This window comes from Recurvomyces mirabilis (genome assembly GCF_035927965.1).
Source record: "Recurvomyces mirabilis strain CCFEE 5264 chromosome Unknown scaffold_6, whole genome shotgun sequence".
Lineage (NCBI taxonomy): Eukaryota > Fungi > Ascomycota > Dothideomycetes > Mycosphaerellales > Teratosphaeriaceae > Recurvomyces > Recurvomyces mirabilis.
This window is the reverse complement of record NW_027041940.1, coordinates 109,866-132,467: the sequence shown is the minus strand read 5'-3', so window position 1 is coordinate 132,467 and position 22,602 is coordinate 109,866. Positions and strand designations below refer to the sequence as shown.

The following is a 22,602-nucleotide window of genomic DNA, read 5'->3' as shown; positions in this document are numbered from 1 at the left end:
TTACATGGGACTCTCAATCTGCCTAGACCTTTTCATCGTTAGCGGTCTGGCCATGGTGGCCTTCAACTGTTACTCCATGAAGCTTCCTCTCAACCTTATCAGTCAAGTAGTCTCCGTAGTTGACCGTGAGACATGCAGCAATAACAGCCACGAGAGCGAAGGCGACTACGGCATACCAGACAAACTGGAAAGAATCGGCAGCTGCTTCTGCATTCGCTGCGCCAACAGCAAGCTCGATCTGCGTAGTGATGCCCGGCACGTTGGTAAGGTTTCCAGCAGTGAGCGCCTTGAACAGATCTGGCAAGGAGGACTGCGGTAGACCTGCATTAGTCGCAGCGGGCGCGACGTATGAAGGTATAAGCTTCATCAGCTTGTTGTTGAGGATCGTCACATAGATGGCGAGAGCCACAGCCGCGCCGCCTGATCTGATAGATCCCAAGGCGCCAAGTGCTGCTCCAATATCTTCAGAAGGTAATGCCAGTGGTGCGAGAGCAAGCGAACACGTCTCAATGATCCCGACCGAGAAGCAGGCCATGAACATAAGGGCGACGCCCTTGGTCTCATCACCAGGCCTGATGCTGATCATGGCGGCCGAGAATGCTAGCAAGGAGAGCGTACCGCCGATAAGAATGTATCGCGACTTCTTGATGTATTGGCACATCGTAGCACCAACAATTTGGCCCAGGAGTGTTGCGCCACCGACTGTACAAGCTAGCCAGCCTTTATGTGTTGCAGAGCCGACGAACAGGTAGGCGATTTGGGAGGGCCATAGGACATTCATGGAGTAGTATACACAGCTTCCGACCATAGCAGTGAGGACCATAGCGAGGTAGCCACGGGTCTTGAACAGGTGAAGTGGCAAGAGCGGATCGCCGCGATGTCCATAGGCATCCCACAGGACAAATGCCACTAGCGTGAGGAAGCCAACCACGATCGTGGCGATTACGTGGGCAGATGTCCATGGGTATGTCTACGAGATGTCGTCAGCATTGGCTTTTGGCTTTCATATATCGTTGTAGGCTTACTGTGCCACCCCAGCTGAGACCCATGATGAACAGAATGAGACCACCGCAGAACAAGACAAGGCCAACACCATCTTGTCTCTTGAGCTGCTGCATTCTGGATCGATCTTCGTGGAGCAGATCGAAGGTCGGTGGGTGATCTGGCCCAGTCAGCCTAACGCCCTTTCTGAAATGATCGAACTGGACTTACAAAAGAAGAAAAAGCATAGGACCGCCGCCGCCGCGACCGCAATATTCATGTAGTAATTGACACGCCATCCAGGTCCAGTATGCAGGACAAGCTCTTGTGCAATGACGGGACCGAAGACGGCAAATTGTACGCTACTGAAGAAGATGGCTGCGATCCACAGAGGACGATGTTTGTTCGGCACGAGTTCTGCAATGGCGACGGTGAAGGAGATCTGCACTGCACCGGCCAGACCTCCGAGTAGATTTCCTCCGATCAAGGTGTTGATGTCCTTGGCGACGGCGCCCATGATACCACAGACGAGAGCCAAAATGTTGCCCCCGATGAAGAACCATCGTCGACCGAAGATGTCTGATAGACGGCCAACGATCAGGAAGCCAATGGAGAGACCGAGTGTGTAGGATAGTGCAACCCATGAGATGTTTGTGCCTGGTAACACTATTAGTGGACTGCATTCTGCTTCCCATGTCTGTTGTATGTACTTGGTCCTAAGGTGGCATTGATGAGTGCTAACGAGTTCGATGGCATGACCCATGAGCAGTAATTGGAGATGTTGCCGAAGCATAGCGCGGCAACAGTGCCAATGAAGCCAGGTGATCGCCAGTAATTTGGAGGAAGGTCATCTCCCAGAGCCTCGCGCTTGATGGCGAAGGTGTCATTGTGGATGACAACATCATCCTCATGGTGTTTGCTGTTATGGCGAGAGCCAATATCGTCTTGCATCGTGACAACGTCCTTTTCGTTATATGACATGGCCCTTGGTCAAGCTAAGATGGTGAAAGGGATGGAGATGGCGAAGATCGACAGACTTGGTTGTGCAGATGATCAACGATATAGACACAGTCCTGTAGGAGATGTAGCAGTCTGTGTCAGATCGGGCCTCAGGATCTGCTTAGCCTTGTAGGTTCCCACGTGGCCACGCGATTGTCTTGAAGAAGGTTTCGTGGCTTGCTGAAGTCTGGAGAGGAAGAGGGTAAGAAGGCGAGTCAACGTCAAGACAGGAATGGCTGCTGCCCATGGGGTCGGTAGATTGTCTGGAGCGAGCGTCGACTGCAAGCTATGCATGGTCGCTTGCATACTCGCTCGGAAGCATCTAGATACCGACAGATGCAGGATAAGCACAGGATCAGGATGTGCCACATTCGTCTGGCTGAACCCAGCCTATCAAAGCTTCGTCCTTGCTAGTCGGGACATCGAGCTCCTGGTCTGGCACCGCCATTAGAATGATGACTCCACGATGGATCAGGAAAGACAGCCCACAGGTGAGGGCCACAGACCACCTTCGTCTGGACTCGCCTACCTACCCTAGGCTTGGTGGAGAAGAGAGACGCCCACGAACCTTGTTTCACGGAGAACGACTCCCGAGCATCTCATGATTCATGAGTAGCTAAGCTAGCGGGACTTCTTAATCAGGTACCGTCCCACTTTATACTCCGCTCCCCAGACCTTGGCTTTGACTTCCTCCTGCACGACCGTGCAGATACGAGAGCCGTCTCGAGGGATCTTGAGTTTACGATGGCGTGGAGAACAACGCTAGTCCGGTCAACATGACTTGTGTAGTTTGCTCGAGCCGTGAGAGCTTGTGTACCAGGTTGGAGTCTTGCTGCGTGAGAGTGAGAAGAGGTGCGGGTAGTCAAGTGGCAAAGTAGCACATGCACAAGCAGCTATCAATACAAGCGGCAGCAGCAGCAGCAACGTAACACACAGTCATATTCTCACAATGGCATCCTTACTACGAGGCACAGCATTCATAACAGGCGCAGGATCTGGTGAGCACATACACCAACCTAGCAAATGAAAGTCACATACGCACGATTCCTAACCTCAATACCACATCAAAGGCATCGGCCAATCCACAGCCTACGCCTTCGCGGCCCACGGCATTCGCAAACTCGCCATCGCAGACATCAATCCCACAAACCTCGCGACCACCAAAGCCCAACTCAACCAAAAGTATCCCGACCTAGAGATCTTAACCCTAGAAACCGACACCAGTAACGAGAAATCCGTGGACTCCGCCATCGCCACCACCATCTCCAAGTTCTCCCGGCTAGACATAGCCGTCAACAACGCCGGCATAGGCGGCGAAGCGGCAACCGCCACACTTTCCCTCGAATCTTGGCGCAAAACCATGAGCGTGAACCTCGACGGCGTCTGGCTCTGTCAACGGGCTCAGATTCGTCAGATGCTGACGCAGAACCAGATCGACCCGGGCCCGAGAGGGAGCAGAGGCGTGATCGTGAATGTTGCGTCGATGTTGGGGTTGGTGGCGAGTTCGCCGCTTACGCCGGCGGTGGCGTATACAGCGTCTAAACATGGGGTAATGGGGTTGACGAAGACGGATGCGGTGATGTATGCGCAGCAAGGGATTCGGGTGAACGCTATATGTCCGGGTTATGTGGGGACACCTTTGCTTAAGGCTGCTACTGTAAGCCGCATTCCCGATGACGGTTGTCTTTGCCATGCGACTGACTGTCCAACAGGCCGGCGGCGTAATGGACGCGGAGATCGAGAAAGTGCCGCAGAAGCGGTTAGGAGAGATGGAGGAGATAGCAGACGGCATCGTCTTCCTCGCGAGTCCGATGTCGAGTTTCATGACGGGACAGGGGTTGGTGATTGATGGAGGTTATACATGCCAATAACATAGCAGAAATATTCCTCTCACGATCGATCGTCCGGAAAGCACAAAAAGTCCAATGTTTGAGGTATCTTCGAGTCGACCAACGCCCACCACTCATGCAAACAAGAAGGCTAGCTAGCTAGTGTTACAGATTGAAGCCTTCTTGGGGGTTCCCATCGGTCCTCGATACGACGAATAGCACGACTATTCCGCCAAGTTCCCACTCCCCGTCCTCCCCATCCTCTCAATATTACTCAAAAGCCTCGACTTCCCCCCACTCGTACTCCTCCCCAACATACCAGGCCCACCACCAATCCTACTCTGGGCTGCTCCCAACTGACCCGGCGCCCTCAGCCCAGAAGGCCTCCCAATACTCTTCCGGAAATCCTCAACGACACTCATAGCTGCCTGACCCTGCCTCGGCCCCGCACCAGTCCCGCCTTCAGACTGCAGCGCCAACATCTCATCCACCGCAGCAACCAGATCGCCCTTCTCGATCCGTTCCTGTTGCAATTCTCGCATAAGTTGATTTTGCTGATGGCGGGAAGTGAGACATTCCTCCTCCATACGCGCGAGGGCCGCCTTCTGCTCCTCCAATTCAGTCTTGAGAGCTACTGCACCATCGTTTGCATCAGAAACAACCGGACCAGAGAACGTCGAGTCCCGTGCCGCAAGCAACTCCTCATTCGTCTTCTCCAGCCCCTCTACTTTCCTTACAAGCTCAGCGCATTTCTTCTCACTGCGAGCTTCATAGCTCTTCTTCAGGGTCCCGACTTTGCGCTCGTGCTTATCTTTGTATACGGCGTGGAGTTCGCGGCTCACGGCCTCGATCTTGGCGTCGATTTGGGCGGAGACGAGACGTTGGACATGGTCTTCTGTGCTGTTGCCGCTATCCCCTTCGCCAGTATTACCAGCGCGAGCGGCAAGTGCGTCGGCGAAGCGCTCCTCTGCCTTTACGGCTCTGGTTTCGGCGTCCTCGGCTCTACGTTCACTGTCTTCGACTTTGCGTAGGAGCTCTTCCTTCTCGACTTCGCTTTTCATGACTTCCTCCTTCACACTGCTTAGGACACATTCTACCTCTCGACCTCGCTTCTCCCATTCCGCTTTTTCTTGCTCAACATGCTCCCGTCTGCCTTTTTCATCGCGGAGAGACTCTTGCGCTTCGCCGACGCGTCGCTCAGCATCTCCTACAGCTCGCTTGAGACTTTCGACTTCTGCTTCACGACCTGATAGTGTGGCTTTCAGGCTGGAGATTTGTGAAAGGTAGGTTGACTTCAGACTCTCGAGCTCACGGACTGTGATGGTGGGCACCGAACGTGGTGTCGGTGCAGGTGGAAGCTCAAAGTCAAGAAGATTGAGGATGTTGTTGTTTTGCTTGCTCGGTGTGGCGTAGGAGTGGCGTCCTTTTTGTGGCGAGCGCTGGTTGTTGATGTAATGGAGGAGATTGGACTCGGTAGAAGCTTTGCCTGGAGACGCAGGCCGGTAGGTGTTGACGCCTTCCATCTGCTGCGTGAAGTCGATGAGGAAGCTGGTGGTGCCATCTGCATTCTGGACTGCTGGTGTCTTCTGGCGACGTGATGTGGGTGAGGGCGAGCGGGAGGTAGACAGACGTTTGCGAGTAGTACGTGGCGTGGCATCAGTCTTGCCACCCGGTGTCCGTAGCATGTCTCCTCGCTTGGTGGGTGACTGGCCTAGCTTAGCAAAGATGGTCATTTCTGGGATCTCTGAGAAGGTGCTGAAGCATGTATCATCCACGTTGGTCATGTCCTGTGGAGGTGCCTGGGCGTCGCGCATATCAAGCCCAGCTTGAAATGCACTTGCTGATACATCAGTCTTGGGTGTTCGTTCGTAAGAGTCACCTCGACTAAGAGGTCTTGGGGTGTTGGCGCCGCTGCGCGAGGACCTGAGTGGCGTCTTCTTGGGTGTGGCCTTGCGAGACGAGGGCGGCGGCGGCGGCATCAGATCAGAGTCGCAGCTGAGTTGACGCTCGAGTGTTGGCTTGGCGGAGGTCGCGGGCTCAGGCGTGGTGCGCTTCAGTGGGATGCGCTCGGGGGTGGCCTGCTTTTCGGGTGATGCGAACATTTTGCCGAGTGTCGCGGTTGGTTCATCCTGAGGCACATTCTCTTTATCTTCTACTACATCCATAGATGATGTGACCGGCTTCTGCGGTGTGGCCATTCGAGTTTCATCTTCCTCGTCGATGCCAATGGTGGTGGTGGTGGGTTGTTGTTGCCATTGCTTGCTCGGGCTTCTGCTATTCGTCTCCCCCACCTCCGTCACAAACGGCGAGCTGGGCGGACCATCGATGATGTCGAGTATGCTGGCTTCCATGTTTTCCGAATGTTCCGTATGTCTGTCCTCTGTTCTCTGCTATGCTAGAATTGCACGTGTACGCGAGCTTCGAGATCCGTCTTCTCAGCGCCGCGCGCGTTGTAGTCGCCCCGCGCCAAGAGAATACTCTCATCTCCATAGCAACGCCTTCCACTTTTATCGGCAGCGCCAAAGGTCTACGTGAGAGATGCTTACAGTACTACTTTGCTATCACTCACTCCTAACAAATGGATGTGCTTTCGGGCGCCCATCCTTGTCCATACGCCATCGATCGTCACATCAGGCCATCCAAGCGTACACCATCGAGAGAATGAGAACGTGACCTCGCCACCTGGCCGGGCATTCGCCACAAAGCATCAACCTCTCATGCCCACATCTATACGGAGCAGCCGTTCCATCATTTGATGTGAAACAAATCTATTTCACGTCTTCCGCGTCTGGACCGCAGCGAGTCAGCCAACATTTTCATGCATGATTCATGCTTTGCTCACCAACCCAGCTTGCACGACTCAGCTAGCATATGCCACACACATCTAGCTTCACCGTAGCGTTGCGTGAGCTTTTCCGGCCAGGGCGGGGCCCCACGCTGCTCTTCAGAATAGAATCTTATCACTTGACTTGCAACTATGGCCGCGCACCCGCCGTCGATCCACCATTCTCGCGACTCAGACTTCATGCACACCACGCGCCCCTCTTACTCACGGCTACAGTACTAGCCATTTACATTAGTGCGTTATGCACACTCCATTACACCGGACCGCGTCTTGCTTTCCGAGAGCCAAGGTGGATACTGTTGGCAAGTATGCTATGATTATATTCTTCCTGGATTCTCTTTCTGTTCCCATCTCAAATTCTTCGCCCTGCCTGCCCTACTCTACTTATCGCTGTTCTTGTGACTTTCTTGATACCCACATTTCACCCTAGCAACCATGGCAGACTTTCCAATCCGGGAGGCAATGAACACACCTACTCTAGGCAAACGAAAGAATCGCGCAGACGACGAGGCAAACGGAAGACTAGGTGGTCCGATCCACCAAGAGCGACATGTCAAGATCATCTGCGTTGGTGCAGGCGCGTCTGGCCTCCTCTTCGCTTACAAGATTCAACGACATTTCGAAAACTTCGACCTCACCGTCTACGAAAAGAACTCTGAAGTCTCCGGTACTTGGTGGGAGAATAAATACCCCGGATGTGCTTGCGACGTACCTAGCCACAACTACACCTGGTCTTTCGAGCCCAAACTAGACTGGTCAGCCGTGTACGCCAGCTCCGGCGAGATCTTCAACTACTTTAACAGCTTCGCCCACAAGTACAAGCTACACAAATACGTCAAAACGAGCCATCAAGTCGTCAACTCCGTCTGGGATGACGGAGACAGTCGATGGCATGTAACGATCAAAGACCTCAAATCTGGCCAAGAAGTGCAAAACTCCTGCGACATCCTGATCAACGCTTCTGGTATTCTCAACAACTGGCGATGGCCCGCCATCCCGGGCCTCTTCGACTACAAAGGCAAGCTCCTCCACACCGCCAACTGGGACGACAGCGTCGACCTGTCAGGCAAACATGTAGGGCTCATCGGCAACGGCTCCTCTGGCATCCAAGTCCTCCCCAATATCCAACCCAAAGTCTCCCACGTCACAACCTTCATCCGTGAACCGACTTGGGTCTCGCCCGTGCAAGGCCTAGAACAACACGTCTTCTCCCCTCAAGAACGCCGGGACTTTGAGACGAAAGCCGGGACACTACTCGAATACCGCAAATCCATCGAGACTGGTCTGAACGGCCAATTCGGCCTCTTCCTCAAGAACTCCACCGTCAATACCGCAACACAAGAATACATGACGGAGCAAATGAAGCAGAAAATCAACGACGACCACCTCATCTCCAAACTCATCCCGGACTGGAGCGTCGGCTGCCGTCGCCTCACCCCAGGAGTCAACTACCTCGAATCCCTAACAAAACCCAACGTCACAGTCGTCTACGGCGAAATCACCAAAGTCACCGAACGCGGCTGCCTCTGCGACGACGGCAAAGAATACCCCCTTGACATCCTCATCTGCGCCACCGGCTTCGACACCACCTTCAAACCCCGCTTCCCTCTCATCGCCGGCAACGGCAAGAACCTCCAAGACGAATGGGCCAAGGAACCGAAATCCTACCTCGGTGTCGCGGCCGCTGAGTTTCCCAACTACCTTATTTTCTTGGGCCCGAATTGTCCCATTGGGAATGGGCCGGTGTTGTCGGCGATTGAGTTGCAGGCGGATTATATGTGCAAGTTGATTGATCATTGGCAGACGCATAATATCAAGAGCTTTTCGCCGAAGAAGGAGGCGGTGGAGGATTTTATAAGGCATAAGGATGAGTTTATGCGGAGGACGGTTTGGAGTGATCCTTGTCGGTGCGTATCTTACGTATCATACCTCGCGCTGGGATATTGTGCTGACTGTTACTGTCTTCGCAGATCATGGTACAAATCCGGTCAGATTGACGCTCCGATCACTGCTTTGTGGCCGGGTAGTACACTCCACTACATCGAAGCCCTAGCCGATATTAGGATGGAGGATTTTAATGTCGATTATGCGGGTAATAGGTTCTCGTATCTGGGCAACGGGTACTCGCAGACTGAACTCGATGAGACTTGCGATTGGGCATATTATATTCGGGAGGAGGATGATGGAGAGTGGTTGAGCAGAGGCAGGAGGCGGAAGGATCTGACGCGCAGTGGGACTGTTAAGAGAACGGAGGCGGTCAATTTCACTGGCGCGGGGACGATTGAGAGTGGAGCGGAGTCGAAGTTGTGATGTGTTGGAGGATGGTTTAATGCTTGCTTGAGATCTGGTGTTGTTGCAGCGTTGTGTGTATATATTTATCGTCCATGTTCAGGACAGCTCATTTACACAACTCACCAGCCAGCCTGTCGAACTCTATCCAATCCACCTTATGAGCATGAGCCTGTGCATCTTTCGCGCCTCGAGTCCTCGTGGCCGATTCTTGGAATTGGTCGGTACCATTGGCTTCCTGCTGCCCTGCCGCCCGTGCGGAGACGTCCATACCAGGGAGCAATGCAGCAAAAGGCCTCGAGCCATGAGGATGTGCCGTCTGCGTCATCAATTTCCTCGCCGTTCTCGCAGCGGGATCTGATCCCGGCGACTCCGTAACAGCCAGCGAAGCAGTCTTCGCCTGTTCGCCGGTCAGGAGAGCAGGATCCGTGGTGCTCGCCGCTACGGATTGGGATTGTTCATGCGCCACTGCTAGCATTCCTCGCATGAGCTCTAGTGCCATGGCTTTGCGAGGCTCGAGATGGAATGTTGGGAGGACTTTCTCCACCATCTCGCAGATATGTCTCTCAGCTGTGCAAACCTCCGCTGGCCTACTGTCAGACTCCGGGTGGATACGGAAATGGTAGACTAATTCTCGGAACGCAGACCATGGCAAACGGGAGCCCCACTGCCATTTCCAGCGTTGAAGTTGAGGCTCGTTCGTCAGATCAAGGTAGAGTTCCACCACCTTTAAGCTGTGCGCAAAGGCGCTAGCCGAGAATTCTTCATCCTGGAGATTGTTCTTTACTTGATCAAGCCGCAACTTAGCGAGTGCTGCGTACGCCGCGTTGATCGTGTAGGCTTGCAACGGGACTGTAGTGTCGCAGAATCGTAGGATCTCTTCTTCGAGGCTGTATTCTAGATCTCGCAGTGGGGTGGCCCTGCCCTGCGAAGGCGATCCAAGGGTTGATCGCTCGTTTCCGATGTGATCCAGATGAGACGCGATCGTGGCTTGCAGCAGTACATAGGACATTTCAGTGGCCGTCGGTCTGCTTTCAGGAAGCCGGAGCATCGACGAGAATAGCTGGGTGTCAGTCAGATTCGTTGGCAGCTTCACACTCTGTCTGTGCTTGAGAACATCACTAGTCTTGCCCATCGATTCGGCAGTGCGGTGATCTAGCAAAACAAGAGCCCACCACAGCCGGCGCCGCATCTCGGTTTCGAATGGTGAAAGCTTGGTAGCGTTGTTTTCTGAGACCAGACTCAGCGTATCAGCTTGACGGAAAGCTAGCCCGCTCATGGACCACACTGTCGCCGTCTCCCCCAGACTCTCCAAAGCTGTAAGGTACAGCACCAAAGCTTGGAGTACCTGAACGTCTGTCGTAGTCACAAAGGCGGCGGCCGAGAGTGCGTCTTCTGTTGCAGACCGATACGTCGTTAGCAATTCTGCTTTCGATACCTGCAGTGATGCTTGACATTCGTTATTCTGTAAGCTCACAGTGCTGATGAAATAGATGGCTGAAGTCATAGCTTGTAATCCTGCTGGTAGACTCGGCTTGCCGATCTGTCCCAAAACTGTCTGCTGTAGCGTTGGGGCATGGAGGACTTTGAGTATAGGATCGACGTTCGTAAGATATGTCTGCCATAGCTGTACCACGTGGTGAGCTGGTGGCTGAGATCTGGCATGCTGCTTTGAGCTGAACGTTTCTTGCTGGGCTGGGTTGAACAAAAAGTGGGATTTGTTCGACTTTGACGGCTTTGGGTCATAGGACATGCTCTGGTCGCCGTGGCTCGCTAGTTCTGTCCCAAGCGAGACGGCACTCTCGTAGATGCTGTGACCTGACACACCTCCAGGGCGACTGATGTTATTCGGAGGTTGTGGCTTTGGGTAATAGGTTTGATGTGATTCGGCGTATGCTGGCATAATCGTACGATTAATGTGCAGCTGGGCGCTGCTGGGATCCTGCCTATCATGCTCAGTCGTACGATGGGGAGATGATGGATATGAGCTTCCATCGCCATCAGGAGTCCTTTTCCGTTTTTTGCGACTCTGTGCATTGTCATCGGCCTTGAATTCGCATTGCAGGCCAGTCTTGAGACATGCTGCCTGACAAGAGTGTTAGTGTGAATCCATGAACGTCTAGATGATCGGTTCAGACCATCGAACTTACGCAAGGGTAAACTCGATTACATTTCACTTTCCTCCTCTGACATGTCAGGCAAGATGGCGTGTGGTTGTCACGACGCTGAGGTGTTTGCACAGTTGGCTGCTGACTTGGTACAGAATTTGTTGGTGGTCCTGCCTCATAGCGACTCTTTGCTTGGGAGTCGGTATCGGATTGCTCGGCGTCCATCCTCGGTACCGATTAACAGAGCTGCAGAAGCACCCAAAGCCGCACAGCACAGCTTCTAGGGCCTGGGGAATGCTTCGAATGTCCGACGAAAGCGAAGAGATGCTCACAAGCCCAGGATAGCCACCCGGATAGGACTGAAGTCGAAGATTAGATCATCGTCGCCGAAAGGGAAAGACAGAGAGCGAGTCGTGCCGATTGTGGCCTTTGCCTAATACAGACTAGAGTCATGCATCTCGGTGCCGGATCGCATCCTCCAGAGACGCCGAGCCATCACCAACGTCTTCCTTCACTACACACTCTGCAATCGACATCCGTAACATTCGCGTGGATCTAGTCGGTCCAGTCAGCTTCGTACAGCAATGAGTCAGCCTAAGTGAGCATGTCGGACACGTCAAGATGCGCTGACCGATGTCTGGGGCGGATGGGTGAGGACATATATTTCAGGACTGCAGCCTCCCTGAGTTATACGTTCCCATCATACAGCACCACATCCATTGTGTACAGTTCTACCCTTTACTACCAAACAGTTCCTACCAGTCCCTCTGCACGTCCAAGATGAACAATACCCAAAGCTTCACCCAGAGCGTGGCAACAGACACTGGAACCAACGCCACCCACAACGACGTTGAATGTGCACCACCATCTGGTATAAATGTCCTCATCGTCGGTGCTGGAGTCGGCGGTCTCGTAGCCGCCCTTGAGTGTCACCGCAAAGGCCACCATGTCCGCATCTTCGAGCGGAGTCTTTCGGCCAGCGCAGGTGGAGATATGTTCACTGTCGGCCTAAGCGCTAGACGATTCGTCGATCACTATCCAACTTTGAAGCAGGAATACGACGACATCTCCCTGCATGATGCGCATATGCAGTATCGCAAGTGGACCGGGGAACCAATAGGCGAGGCCTGGCCATTCAGCAAGATGATGGGTATCAGTGGCACGATCGACCCACATAAGCTGCCAATGGTCTCGCAGATCCGGCCATTGTTCCATGCAGTGCTTCATTATCAGGTCCAGCGCTTCGGTATTGAGATCGCCTATGGGAAGCGCATCCTTGAGTACTATGAGGACACCACCAGAGGTGTAGGAGGAGTCGTTGATGATCGCGGCGAGCGTATAGAGGCCGACCTGGTCATTGCCGCTGATGGTCTCCACTCACATTCTCGTGATGTCGTACTCGGTGGTCAGGATCAGGGCACGCCGTCTGGCAAGATCATATTTCGAGCTGCCTGGCCACTAGACACTGCCATGGCTGATCCTCTGGTGAAGGAGTACTTCGGTCTCAAGGACGGCAAACATCCACTGATGCAAGGCTGGCTCGGCCCAGAAATTCACACCATGCTGCTATCGTACGTTGACAAGCAAGGCAAGAACGGTCGAATGTGCTGGGGCTTGAACCTGAACATGCCTCTGGACGAAGACACCAATGCAAAGGAATCCTGGCATCATACCGTTACAAGCGAGTACGTACTCAACGCCATAGAGCGGGTGCCAGGCTTCGGCGAGCCGATGAAAGCTCTCATCCGCACCATGCCAGAAGATAGCATAGTTGAGTGGCCTCTTTTATGGCGCAATCCCAATCCATGTACCTATTCTGAAGGATGTCGAGTCCTACAGATCGGAGATGCAGCCCACTCGTTCCTACCGGCCTCCGGCAATGGCGCCACACAAGCAATTGAGGATGCCATTACTATCGCGGCCTGTCTACAACATGCCGGCATGGACGACATACCGACAGCAGTCAAGACGCACGCACTCCTTCGCGGTGACCGTGTCTCTTGCGCCCAGTTCCTTGGCTTCTACAATGCCGAGCGCTTCCAGAAGTCAGACATGAAAGCTGTAGTTACCGATCCTACCAAAGTCAATGCCAAGGTGCCGAAGTGGATCTGGATGTCTGATCCAGAGATTTATGCGAACGAGAATTACAAGGAGGCTGCCGCAAGCTTGGGGACAGAAGGCAGTGGCTTCAAGAACACCAATATACCTACCGGGTACGTGCCTGAGAAATGGTCAATCGAGAGCATCGAAGAATTGCACAAGCAGGGCAAATTGGTCGAGCTTAGTGGAGATTGGTTGTAAGCTAATCTTCGACGATGTGAAGGTTTGTATGACTAGACGGCCTACTGTGGTTTGTGATGAGTATCTCCATAGGTCGGCAACCTTTTGATTGGAGGAGTCCCTAGAATCTCGGCTAGTATTGCTGGATACAGCTTCTCGTATAACTGTCATGGAGTTGGCGACATCCTGCTGTCTCCCAAAGACAACTCAGCATGCTGCCGCGGACGCTGTAGTCCCCACTACTGCTTCGAAGCCTCCTTGTCTGCCTGGGGTACGGCAGGGCCCTTGCCGCTGCCACCATCAATGCCTGAGCTACCTCCGCCTGATGCGTTCATGCCCTCCAAGGCGTCACCCTTCTCCTCTTCTGGCGGAGGCGCAGCCTTGTTCGAGCGGTCGACGCCGGAAGCGGATGCACCCTGCTACATGTCAGAGCGAGTGGTCTGCTGACCAGAATACGGACGACTCACGTCCTCTGGTGCATCACCAGCACCGTGGATCGATGTCTCGCCAGCTTCAACAGCGTTGTCGCCAGCTCCTGATCCGTCGCGAGGCATTGTGTACGTTGGTTGGTTTGATCTATGGAGCTGATGCTGTGCGTGAGGTCTTTGTTTTTAAAGGTGTGTGCGGTATTGTAGCAGAATTAACAGAGGACGAGTGGGAGCACACGACCCAGACGCTAAGCACTTCGCAAACTCTCTCTTCCCCTCTATGGTGTCTAGATGACGTAGCGGTTCACGTGAGAAGGGTCTCTGCGCTGTAGGTGAATGCTCATGCTTCAGTACTTTGTCCCGATGAATCATCCATCTAGTCATCATCTCTTGTGAGTGGAGTCTCAATCCTCGGTCGACCCTTTACTACAGTAGCAGATGATCCGTCGAGGTCGAGGTGGAGGATCGGAGGCGAGTCATGCCCTGCCTGTACCTGCAGCGGCACGGTTCGGATCGACGGCTATACCGCGAAGATGTCTAGTATTCCTTCTAGGGGATCAGACGAGATGATAGACCAGCATCATCGACATCTGTGGACCGGCAATGAATTTGGGAATGAAATTGCACTCAGTCTAAGGCACTGTCTTTGTGATGGCAGGCCTGTCTACTTGGCTACGTTTGCCACCTTTGGTGCGCGCAGAATTGTTCACGAGAGTCCTTGCCACAGCACCACGCTCGGAGCCGGCTGTGAGATGGAAGCCGCAACAAGGTCGTCCCTCCTGCTTCGGTAGACGGCAATACGCTACTATCGTGGAAAGTAGCGCCGATGAGACTATCAATCCAGCCAGCAGCACTAATGGAGTTGAAACATCACGCTCGCATGCTAATTCAGAGCTGCTGGAAGCCGTTGAAACCAGCAAAACTCGACCTACCATATGTAACAGGCTCTGGGGTCTGGCTTCTATCCAGGGCTTCGACCAAGATCATAGGCAATGGCTGCAGCGCAGTATCCGAGAACTGAGGAGAATGTCTGACGAAGAAGCCATCCCACTCTTGGAAAAGCTTGGATCCGATCCTCGCTTCAGCTTTCCCGGATCCGGCGATGCTTCAAAATATCCTATCGAGACACACCCGATGCCTCAAGCTCAAGATTACCCGGACGTCCCCGCTGGTCGAGTAAGATCCATCCTAACCCCCGGAGGCTTTGATTTGTACTGCAAGGCTACGAAGATACCTATAAAGCTTCAAGAATCTTTCAGCGTTGCCAAGGATAGACGACAAGTACAGCATGTCTTCAAGATGGAACTATCGATCCCCAATGTATACACTGGCACGCATACAGCGGAAGGTCAATCGAAACAAGCAGCGAAGTCTCGGGCATGGAAAGCCGTAACTGCCAAGATGCATGCCAACGGATCACTAGCGAAGCTATTACGGCACAAGACAAAGCCTGAAGCAACGACCGCACCGCTAGAGGACATCGGCTTCATCAGGAGGTCTGAGACTCTGCCTACCCAACAGCGGTACCCTCAAGCGCCGACGAAGCTTTTCGAGCCACGATTCATTCAGGAAACGATCAGCGGGATATGTGGTAAGGCAAAAGTCGCAATGCAGATCAACACCGACTTTTCTGCACTTGCAAACAAGCCCGATGGCAGCGGACGCAGGTGCACACTCAAACTTGATCTATCTGGTGTATGCGAAGAGAGTGCATGGGGTGAAGGCATGACCAAGCAAGCAGCAAAGCAAGCAGCATGGCTTCGGATGACTGCAAGACTGCATGAGAACGGGGTCCTAGACGACATTTTTCCGAGCCAAGAAATACTAAGCGGAACCACGGATCTTGAAGGTGAGGAATTGAAAGCAACGTCTCTGGACAAGCAGACGCTTGCAGAGGAGAAAGATTCCAAGACTGAAATATATAACTATGCCGCTAGCTTGGGACAGGTTCCGATTTTTACAGTGTCGACTTCAGAGTCCAAGTCAAGAAAAGTGAGCTGGCGGAGACAAAAGGTTACGCCAGCGACGCTGTACAAGGTCACGGTCGCACTGCCAGACTTGAAAATCGAGGCATCAGCGGCGGCAAAGAGCATACTTCTGGCCGAGACCGCTGCATCGATCGACTTCAAAACTAAAGCGGAGGACTTCAAGCGAGCAAACAACGACATCAGGGAGAGTGACATGGGCTTTGGTATTTTGAATACTGATACTGCGAGCTACTTTTTTGAGTACTTGCGTGAGGTTCGCCGCGATATACGCCTTGAAACAGTCCACGAAACTGTGAGAGCGGGTGCTGCGACCCGTCACAGTGTTACTATCAGCGTTGATGGTGACCCTGTGGGTGAGCCCGTTGTCCTGGACAACAAGAAGCCTGCTGAGTCTGTTGCATATCTTGTGGCGGCGGTGGAGCTGGGCAAGAAGGAACCGAAACTCATGCAGGATTTTGCAACCCGATTGATACAGGATAAAGGCAAGATCCTGAAGCCGTTACGCAGCATTGACCTCAGTGTCGACAGCGAGGCATTGTATGTCATGCGCAGCGCTCTTGTGGAAGCAAGACAGGCTGGTCTGCCGGACAATCGCGAGGGATTGACGGCAGAGCATGTAGGCGGCGACCTGGCGAAGCAACGAAGACGCCGAAGACAACTCAGCGAAACGCAGATCAACCAATTACACTCCACTTTGCGAGCGCAGCAGCAGGCCTTTGACGCTGACGAATCGCTGCACGACTTGCACGCGAAGAAAGCTGCGCTTCCAATGAATCAGTACAAAGCACAAGTCATCGAGATGGTCAGCGGCAACCCGTTTGGGATTGTAGTAGGCGCTACTGGATCGGGAAAGACGACACAGGTCCCACAAATCCTACTCGAACATGATATAGCTGAAGGTAGAGGTGGATTGTGTAACATTATATGTACTCAACCCAGACGTATAGCGGCAACATCTGTTGCACAGCGTGTCGCGGATGAGCGCAATCAACCACTGCGAGAACAAGTCGGGTACCAGGTACGATTTGATGCTAAGCTACCACAACAAGGCGGCAGCATCAACTACTGCACTACTGGCATCCTACTCGAGCAGCTTAAGCATGATCCTGATGGTGTACTGGATGCTGCATCATATCTTATCATCGACGAAGTTCACGAACGCGACACAAATATCGACTTCTTGATGATCATCATGAAGAAGGCACTTGCTGCTCGCAAATCAGCGGGCAAGACTGTGCCAAGAGTGGTGCTCATGTCGGCCACTCTGGACACGGAACTCTTTGCCAATTACTTCTCCACCGAGGGTGAGGACAATGTCCGAGTTCCTTGCCCGTCTTTGAGTGTCCCTGGACGCACGTTTCCAGTAAAAGAGAAATATCTTGGCGACATCACGCATGAGCTTGTCCAACATCATAAGGGTTCACTCGATAGTGTACTCGGTCTCGATCGTCTCAGCAAAGAGTACCTTCGTTCTGAGGCTGCGTTTAGCGTCGCACACACAGGCCGTAATGGCGCTCATGCCGGAGACCAGGATCCGAGTAATGACAGCGTGATAGACTGGAAACGAAAACGGCAGACTCTGACCGGTCAGGATGCTGAGGGCGAAGCATCCTCAGAGAAGGAAGATTCCATGGTTCCCACGGCTTTGGCAGCAGCCACTATTGCGCATATATGCAGGACTACAAAGGATGGCGCTATCTTGGCCTTCTTCCCAGGAATAGACGAAATCCTGAAGACGCAAAGACATCTTCAAGAGCACAATATCTTCAGCCGGGACTTCACAGATCCCACCAGATTCAAGATCTGCTTGCTCCATTCGACCATTCCGAAAGAGCAGCAGAGTCAGATTTTCGAGTCGGTGCCTTCCGGATGCCGAAAGATCATTTTATCAACCAACATCGCCGAGACTTCTGTTACTGTGACTGACGTCAAGTATGTCGTCGACACTGGCAAGCTCCGCGAGACAAGGTACGACCAGACCAGGCGTATCACGAAGCTGCAGTGTGTTTGGGAGAGCAAGTCCAACGCTAAACAGCGTGCAGGCCGAGCTGGACGTGTGCAGGATGGCTTTTATTACGCACTGTACTCCAAAGAACGGCACGAGTCGTTGCGAGCTATCGGCCTGCCAGAGTTGCTTCGGACGGACCTACAAGAAACTCTGCTATCCATCAAGGCGCAAAGCTTCAATGAACCAGTCGAGACGTTCTTGATGCAAGCAATCGAACCTCCACCACGTCACGCTATTGTGGCGGCACGAGACAACTTGACATCTGTGGAGGCTTTCACGGAGGACGAGCAGCTCACAGATCTTGGTCGACTACTATCAAAATTGCCTGTTCACCCTACGCTGGGCAAGATGATTGTACTTGGAGTGATATTCAGATGTCTAGACCCTATGCTCGTCCTCGGTGCAGCTGCAGAAGAGCGATCTCTGTTCATCACGCCTATCAGTCATGACGCCCGGTCTACGAGCCGGGACATACGTCGTGATTATGGGAAAGGTGGATACAGCGACCATCTAGCCTCGCTCAACGCTTTCCGGGAGATACGCGTACTCAGAGATCAAGTTGGTGTGAGCGCAGCCTTCGATCGTGCCCGAGAAAAGTTCGTGCACTTCGGGGCTTTCAAAACGGTTGACCAGACAGCAAAGCAGATAGTAGAAGTGCTTGAAGACACCGGCCTCATTCCACGCACCATGGACGGCCGACAGCAGGCAGATCAGTACGGTCCAGCGGCTATGAACCGCAACTCCCAGAACCCGGTGCTGATCAAGGCTCTACTGGCAGCAGGCCTGTATCCCAACCTGGGCGCCAAGACGAGCGTGAAGGGAGCGGCCCATCGTACTACCAGCGAACAGGGTGTCCTGATACACCCATCGTCATTGAACGACGACAATAAGCGTAAGGAAGACAAAAAGAATTCCTATGGCACCTTATTCACTTACAGTTCACTCAACCAAAATAACGACGGCAACAGCCTCTTCATGCGGGAGACATCTATGACCACCCCGCTCATGGCTGCATTGTTCGGTGGCCCGCTCCAGATGAGTCAGACCAATAAACTTGAGATGGATGGCTGGCTCCCACTGTTCGTGCAGGCGGGTGATCGTCGCTTCGCCACAAAGCTCATTTTGGAGTACAGAAAAGCGCTGGACAGGGTCTTGAATTCTGCTTATCGGTCCTTGGCTAACCTCAATCGCGAGCATGGGGTCGAGTTTGTGGACGACCCAGTGCGGGAGCGCTTCGCCCAGAGTGTGGTTGAAGTCTTGGATCAAGCATCGGGAAGGACCGTGGAGCAGACCTTCGGGAGGGCCAGGGCTGGCCATATAGCACGATACAATTAATTCGTGGCGGAGGGATTGGCGACAGGTAGGCGGGACCGATCAGGGAGTGGGTGCGATGATGTTACAACCCTACTCATACATAATATACATACATGGTACATAGGTAGGCTTCAATCTGCCACTTTTTGCTGACCACCTTTCGATGGGTCCAGCTGCTCAAGCATGGCTATCGCACCTTCCACGTCGTCTTTATTATACAAGAACAAGCCTTGCAGTGCAGCAGTACTGACGATGTTCACGAGTCCTGTGTCGATGGCCTTACGCAAGAAGCGTCGCTTGCCTTCGCCGTTCTCGTCGTGCTCGGCGTAGAAGCGGTCCCATAGCTGCGCCATCTGCCACTCTGTCGCGTTGCCTAGCTGGACGGTCATGTCGACTCGACCAGGTCGTATTAGCGCATCGTCCAGTCGATCGATATGGTTTGTCGTCATGAAGATGATGCGTTCTTCGGCACTTGCGACGCCGTCTAGTGCATTAAGGAGGCCAGAGTACGTGACATTGGCGCCGGTATAGCCATCTGTGTCTCGCTGGCGGCGATTACTGAACGCTGCATCGGCATCCTCTAGAAGCACAATTGTCCTTGGAGGCACATTTAGGAGAAGGTGGTTGAGTAGGTCATCTGTCAATCCACGTTGACTGAGCGACAGCATCGCGATATTGAAGTCCAGCTTCCCAGCCAAAGCTTGCACAAAAGATGTCTTGCCTGTCCCAGGAGGTCCATAGAGTAGATAGCCACGCCGATATGGTATGCCTCTGTCAAGGTACCATGTTCTGGCATCCAAGAATTCTCGGACATCACCAAGAATTCGTTCGGAGAGTCCCTTCTCAAGCACAACTGAATCAAAGGGTCTTCTACGTTTGGGCTGACCGGAAGACTGCCAGCTCATGTTCTGGCTCGTGTAGACGACTGTCTTGCCTTCCACATTCTGTAGCGACATCTGATAAGCCTCGCTGACGATGCCCTCGAACACATACCGGTAGTGGTAAAGCGTGGTCAAGGTAACCGTCTCAAAGGGCTTGCCCATGGCATCGAAGCTTTTGCCTTCGCGCTCGCGACTGACAGCGATGAAGGAGTTCCTGTAGCGAAGAATATGTTTGCCACGTCCGGGAACCAGTGAAAACGCGGTCTGTTCGGCGCCGTTGGCACTCTTATGAGTCGAGGTCTCAATCTGCAGATGATGAAGTCCAGGCATGAATTTCCGTATCAAGAAGTCCATCGTGCCAAGTTGCCGTCTGGTCTGTTGTGGTCCAACCTGATTCTGGTATTGGGCAGTCATCCAGTTGAGCACCCATTCGTAAGACTTGTCATGTCGCGTGATTTCGAGGTCAACAAGCATACGTCGGCGTATCAATGCCGCTGTTTGCTGCACTCCTCGGGACCCATATCGAAGTGCAGCGCCTAATGCGGCAAGTCCAAAGCCCGCTGTGAAGAAGGGATTACTCTGCAGGTGCGCAAAGACGCTGCCGCCATTACTTCCATCGGGATTGGCTAGCTGCTTGAGGATATCTTGCTTCGATGGTATTGGTGATGGTGACTTCACCGCTTGCAAGGCATTATTTGATGCTCCATTGCCGTCCATCAATAATTCTTGTGACAGGTCGTCAAGATGAGGCTGAAGCTGAAACCAAAAGAAACTCATAGAAATAAGGTTGGCTGGAGATCTGGGGGCTAGTTTTGGCCGCCTCTAATCGGCTTATCGGGCCCATGCAGGGCTGTGCTGCACCTTCTGCACAACCACGTCGAACGCTTTCTACTTTTCTTGACATCTTCACAGATGTGTGTATACTGTTCTGTGCTCTGATCTGACCACCATGGCTTCTGCTGAGAAGGTCACCGTCGACAGAGCTTATTTCGATGCCTTGCTGCGCAGGTTAATCCATCTAGCTTTCATGGTAGACATGCTCGTGCTAATCATGCATTTGCAGGGCCGATTTTGTAATATGCAGACAATCTAGCCCTTCCGTCTGCAGCGGCTGACCCCCGTCCAGCACACCAATGCACAGATTTATGGCTGTTCTGACCCTGTGAACGTCTCAATCTCCAAAGACGAATACGACAGCCTTGTATGGTCCATCGCCAGTCCGTGCTGCAAAGCAGAACAATAACTGACTCCAGGCCGTAGCTACGCACGTCGCGCGAGTTCGAAGCACTGAAAAGTGCTTTGTTTCAAGGCGGCATCACTCCAGAAACACTTCAGCTGCTCATCTCCAACTCAGCCAATGGCGAACATCGCAAGGACTCCGGCGTACCAGCAGACTCTTGGGCGGACGACTACGACCACGCTTATGCCGGCGGACAGCAGCAAGGTATCCCTGGTCATTACCATGATGTCTCCTGGAGACAGGCTCATGATTCAACCCCAGGGTTCAACCTTGCACCAGGGACTGGACCATACGGCAACGGCAACGGACCTCAGTACCACCAACAAGGCAACTTGAAAGTTCCTGCATTCTCTCGACAGATTGATTTTGGTGCTCCTCCTTCTTCGGTACCTGATGATGCTGCTTTCGATGACAACGCTAGTCTTCCGGACGAAGCCACTCAGCTACAAAACGACTATGACACCGTCCAACCCACTCAAGAACGACGAACACTTTACTTCGCGGGTCTTTCGGAGCGTACCACCTACAAGGAGTTACTGTCGGTGGTCAAAGGTGGTAAGCTACTGAGCGTCAATCTTGGGCCCAACAGAAGTGGTACTGTCACTTACTCGAACGGCGCAAGCGATTTTCTTGCTTGGGCCAAGCGGAACGACGTCTATATTCACAACAAGCGTGTAAGTGTGACCGAGCACTGTTGCCTTATCATGATCACTGACGAGGATGTAGGTTGAGGTTCGCTGGGCTGACCGTCAATATCGACTGAACGGGCACATCGCGAACAAGCTTGGCAATGGTGCCACGCGCAACATCCTAATCCGCAATGCAGTTTCCATTGGCCTAGACAAGACGACAATCAGGCTGGACATGGAGCACATCCACAACCTGGTGATCGTCGACGTCAACTTCCGCAATGGCGACGCTTACGTCTCTACGAACTCGGTGCACAACGCACTTTTCGCAAGAACTTGTATGATGAGCCGTACCACTTATAAAGGCTGCAAGATCGAGTTTTACCGCGACGAGTGTGATGTGCCATTACCGTTGTCTTTGCACAAAGCCCGCGCAGCACCACGCGAGCCCGTACAGAAGAAGAAAGCACCTATCATGAATCGCTTTGACCTGCTGAACTTGGACGACAATGAGCGCAGCAGTGACGAGGAGAACAGACCCCCAATGGATGGTTCGAGTGAGGATGACGAGACTGCTGATATGACGTCCAACCTTGGTGTCAGTCTCAAGTTCCTCGATACTGAGAGCTCGGCTTGAGTCAGCATGGAGTACAAAGATGTGGTGCACGTTGATTTGTGGCAGCATAATCTTATGATGACTGAGGTCGCGTCTGCAGCCATAGCAAGCATGAAAGTTTTGGCTAACGGGGATAGAAGAAGTTGTGTTGTCAAGACTGTGGGATG

General features: G+C 53.1%; 10 protein-coding genes across 10 annotated transcripts; 5 read left to right on the top strand and 5 right to left on the bottom strand.

The window, feature by feature from the left end:
• Positions 1-22: 22 nt before the first annotated feature.
• On the bottom strand, positions 23-1,932 carry LTS14_002818 (uncharacterized protein; the record flags this gene model as incomplete). The annotated part of the gene is made up of 4 exons (XM_064835523.1): positions 23-970; positions 1,026-1,162; positions 1,213-1,638; positions 1,692-1,932. 4 exons carry the CDS (start codon positions 1,930-1,932, stop codon positions 23-25), a joined length of 1,752 nt encoding a protein of 583 aa, XP_064696573.1.
• A 997-nt stretch (positions 1,933-2,929) lies between these two features.
• LTS14_002817 (uncharacterized protein) lies at positions 2,930-3,851 on the top strand (the record flags this gene model as incomplete). The annotated part of the gene is made up of 3 exons (XM_064835522.1): positions 2,930-2,978; positions 3,051-3,637; positions 3,693-3,851. The coding sequence occupies 3 exons, from the start codon at positions 2,930-2,932 to the stop codon at positions 3,849-3,851; spliced, it is 795 nt and encodes a 264-aa protein (XP_064696572.1).
• A 182-nt stretch (positions 3,852-4,033) lies between these two features.
• Positions 4,034-6,160, bottom strand: LTS14_002816 (uncharacterized protein; the record flags this gene model as incomplete). Its single annotated transcript, XM_064835521.1, has 1 exon — positions 4,034-6,160. The coding sequence occupies one exon, from the start codon at positions 6,158-6,160 to the stop codon at positions 4,034-4,036; it is 2,127 nt and encodes a 708-aa protein (XP_064696571.1).
• Positions 6,161-7,089: 929 nt separating this feature from the next.
• Positions 7,090-8,964, top strand: LTS14_002815 (uncharacterized protein; the record flags this gene model as incomplete). Its single annotated transcript, XM_064835520.1, has 2 exons — positions 7,090-8,561; positions 8,625-8,964. The coding sequence occupies 2 exons, from the start codon at positions 7,090-7,092 to the stop codon at positions 8,962-8,964; spliced, it is 1,812 nt and encodes a 603-aa protein (XP_064696570.1).
• Positions 8,965-9,052: 88 nt separating this feature from the next.
• Positions 9,053-11,276, bottom strand: LTS14_002814 (uncharacterized protein; the record flags this gene model as incomplete). The annotated part of the gene is made up of 2 exons (XM_064835519.1): positions 9,053-11,029; positions 11,094-11,276. The coding sequence occupies 2 exons, from the start codon at positions 11,274-11,276 to the stop codon at positions 9,053-9,055; spliced, it is 2,160 nt and encodes a 719-aa protein (XP_064696569.1).
• Positions 11,277-11,831: 555 nt separating this feature from the next.
• Positions 11,832-13,352, top strand: LTS14_002813 (uncharacterized protein; the record flags this gene model as incomplete). The annotated part of the gene is made up of 1 exon (XM_064835518.1): positions 11,832-13,352. The coding sequence occupies one exon, from the start codon at positions 11,832-11,834 to the stop codon at positions 13,350-13,352; it is 1,521 nt and encodes a 506-aa protein (XP_064696568.1).
• A 218-nt stretch (positions 13,353-13,570) lies between these two features.
• Positions 13,571-13,885, bottom strand: LTS14_002812 (uncharacterized protein; the record flags this gene model as incomplete). Its single annotated transcript, XM_064835517.1, has 2 exons — positions 13,571-13,747; positions 13,799-13,885. 2 exons carry the CDS (start codon positions 13,883-13,885, stop codon positions 13,571-13,573), a joined length of 264 nt encoding a protein of 87 aa, XP_064696567.1.
• Positions 13,886-14,785: 900 nt separating this feature from the next.
• LTS14_002811 (uncharacterized protein) lies at positions 14,786-19,090 on the top strand (the record flags this gene model as incomplete). The annotated part of the gene is made up of 2 exons (XM_064835516.1): positions 14,786-16,646; positions 16,695-19,090. The coding sequence occupies 2 exons, from the start codon at positions 14,786-14,788 to the stop codon at positions 19,088-19,090; spliced, it is 4,257 nt and encodes a 1,418-aa protein (XP_064696566.1).
• Positions 19,091-19,200: 110 nt separating this feature from the next.
• BCS1 (Complex III assembly protein translocase and chaperone) lies at positions 19,201-20,667 on the bottom strand (the record flags this gene model as incomplete). Its single annotated transcript, XM_064835515.1, has 1 exon — positions 19,201-20,667. One exon carries the CDS (start codon positions 20,665-20,667, stop codon positions 19,201-19,203), a length of 1,467 nt encoding a protein of 488 aa, XP_064696565.1.
• A 232-nt stretch (positions 20,668-20,899) lies between these two features.
• LTS14_002809 (uncharacterized protein) lies at positions 20,900-22,456 on the top strand (the record flags this gene model as incomplete). Its single annotated transcript, XM_064835514.1, has 5 exons — positions 20,900-20,958; positions 21,014-21,023; positions 21,077-21,151; positions 21,211-21,864; positions 21,917-22,456. The coding sequence occupies 5 exons, from the start codon at positions 20,900-20,902 to the stop codon at positions 22,454-22,456; spliced, it is 1,338 nt and encodes a 445-aa protein (XP_064696564.1).
• Between the last annotated feature and the right edge of the window lie 146 nt (positions 22,457-22,602).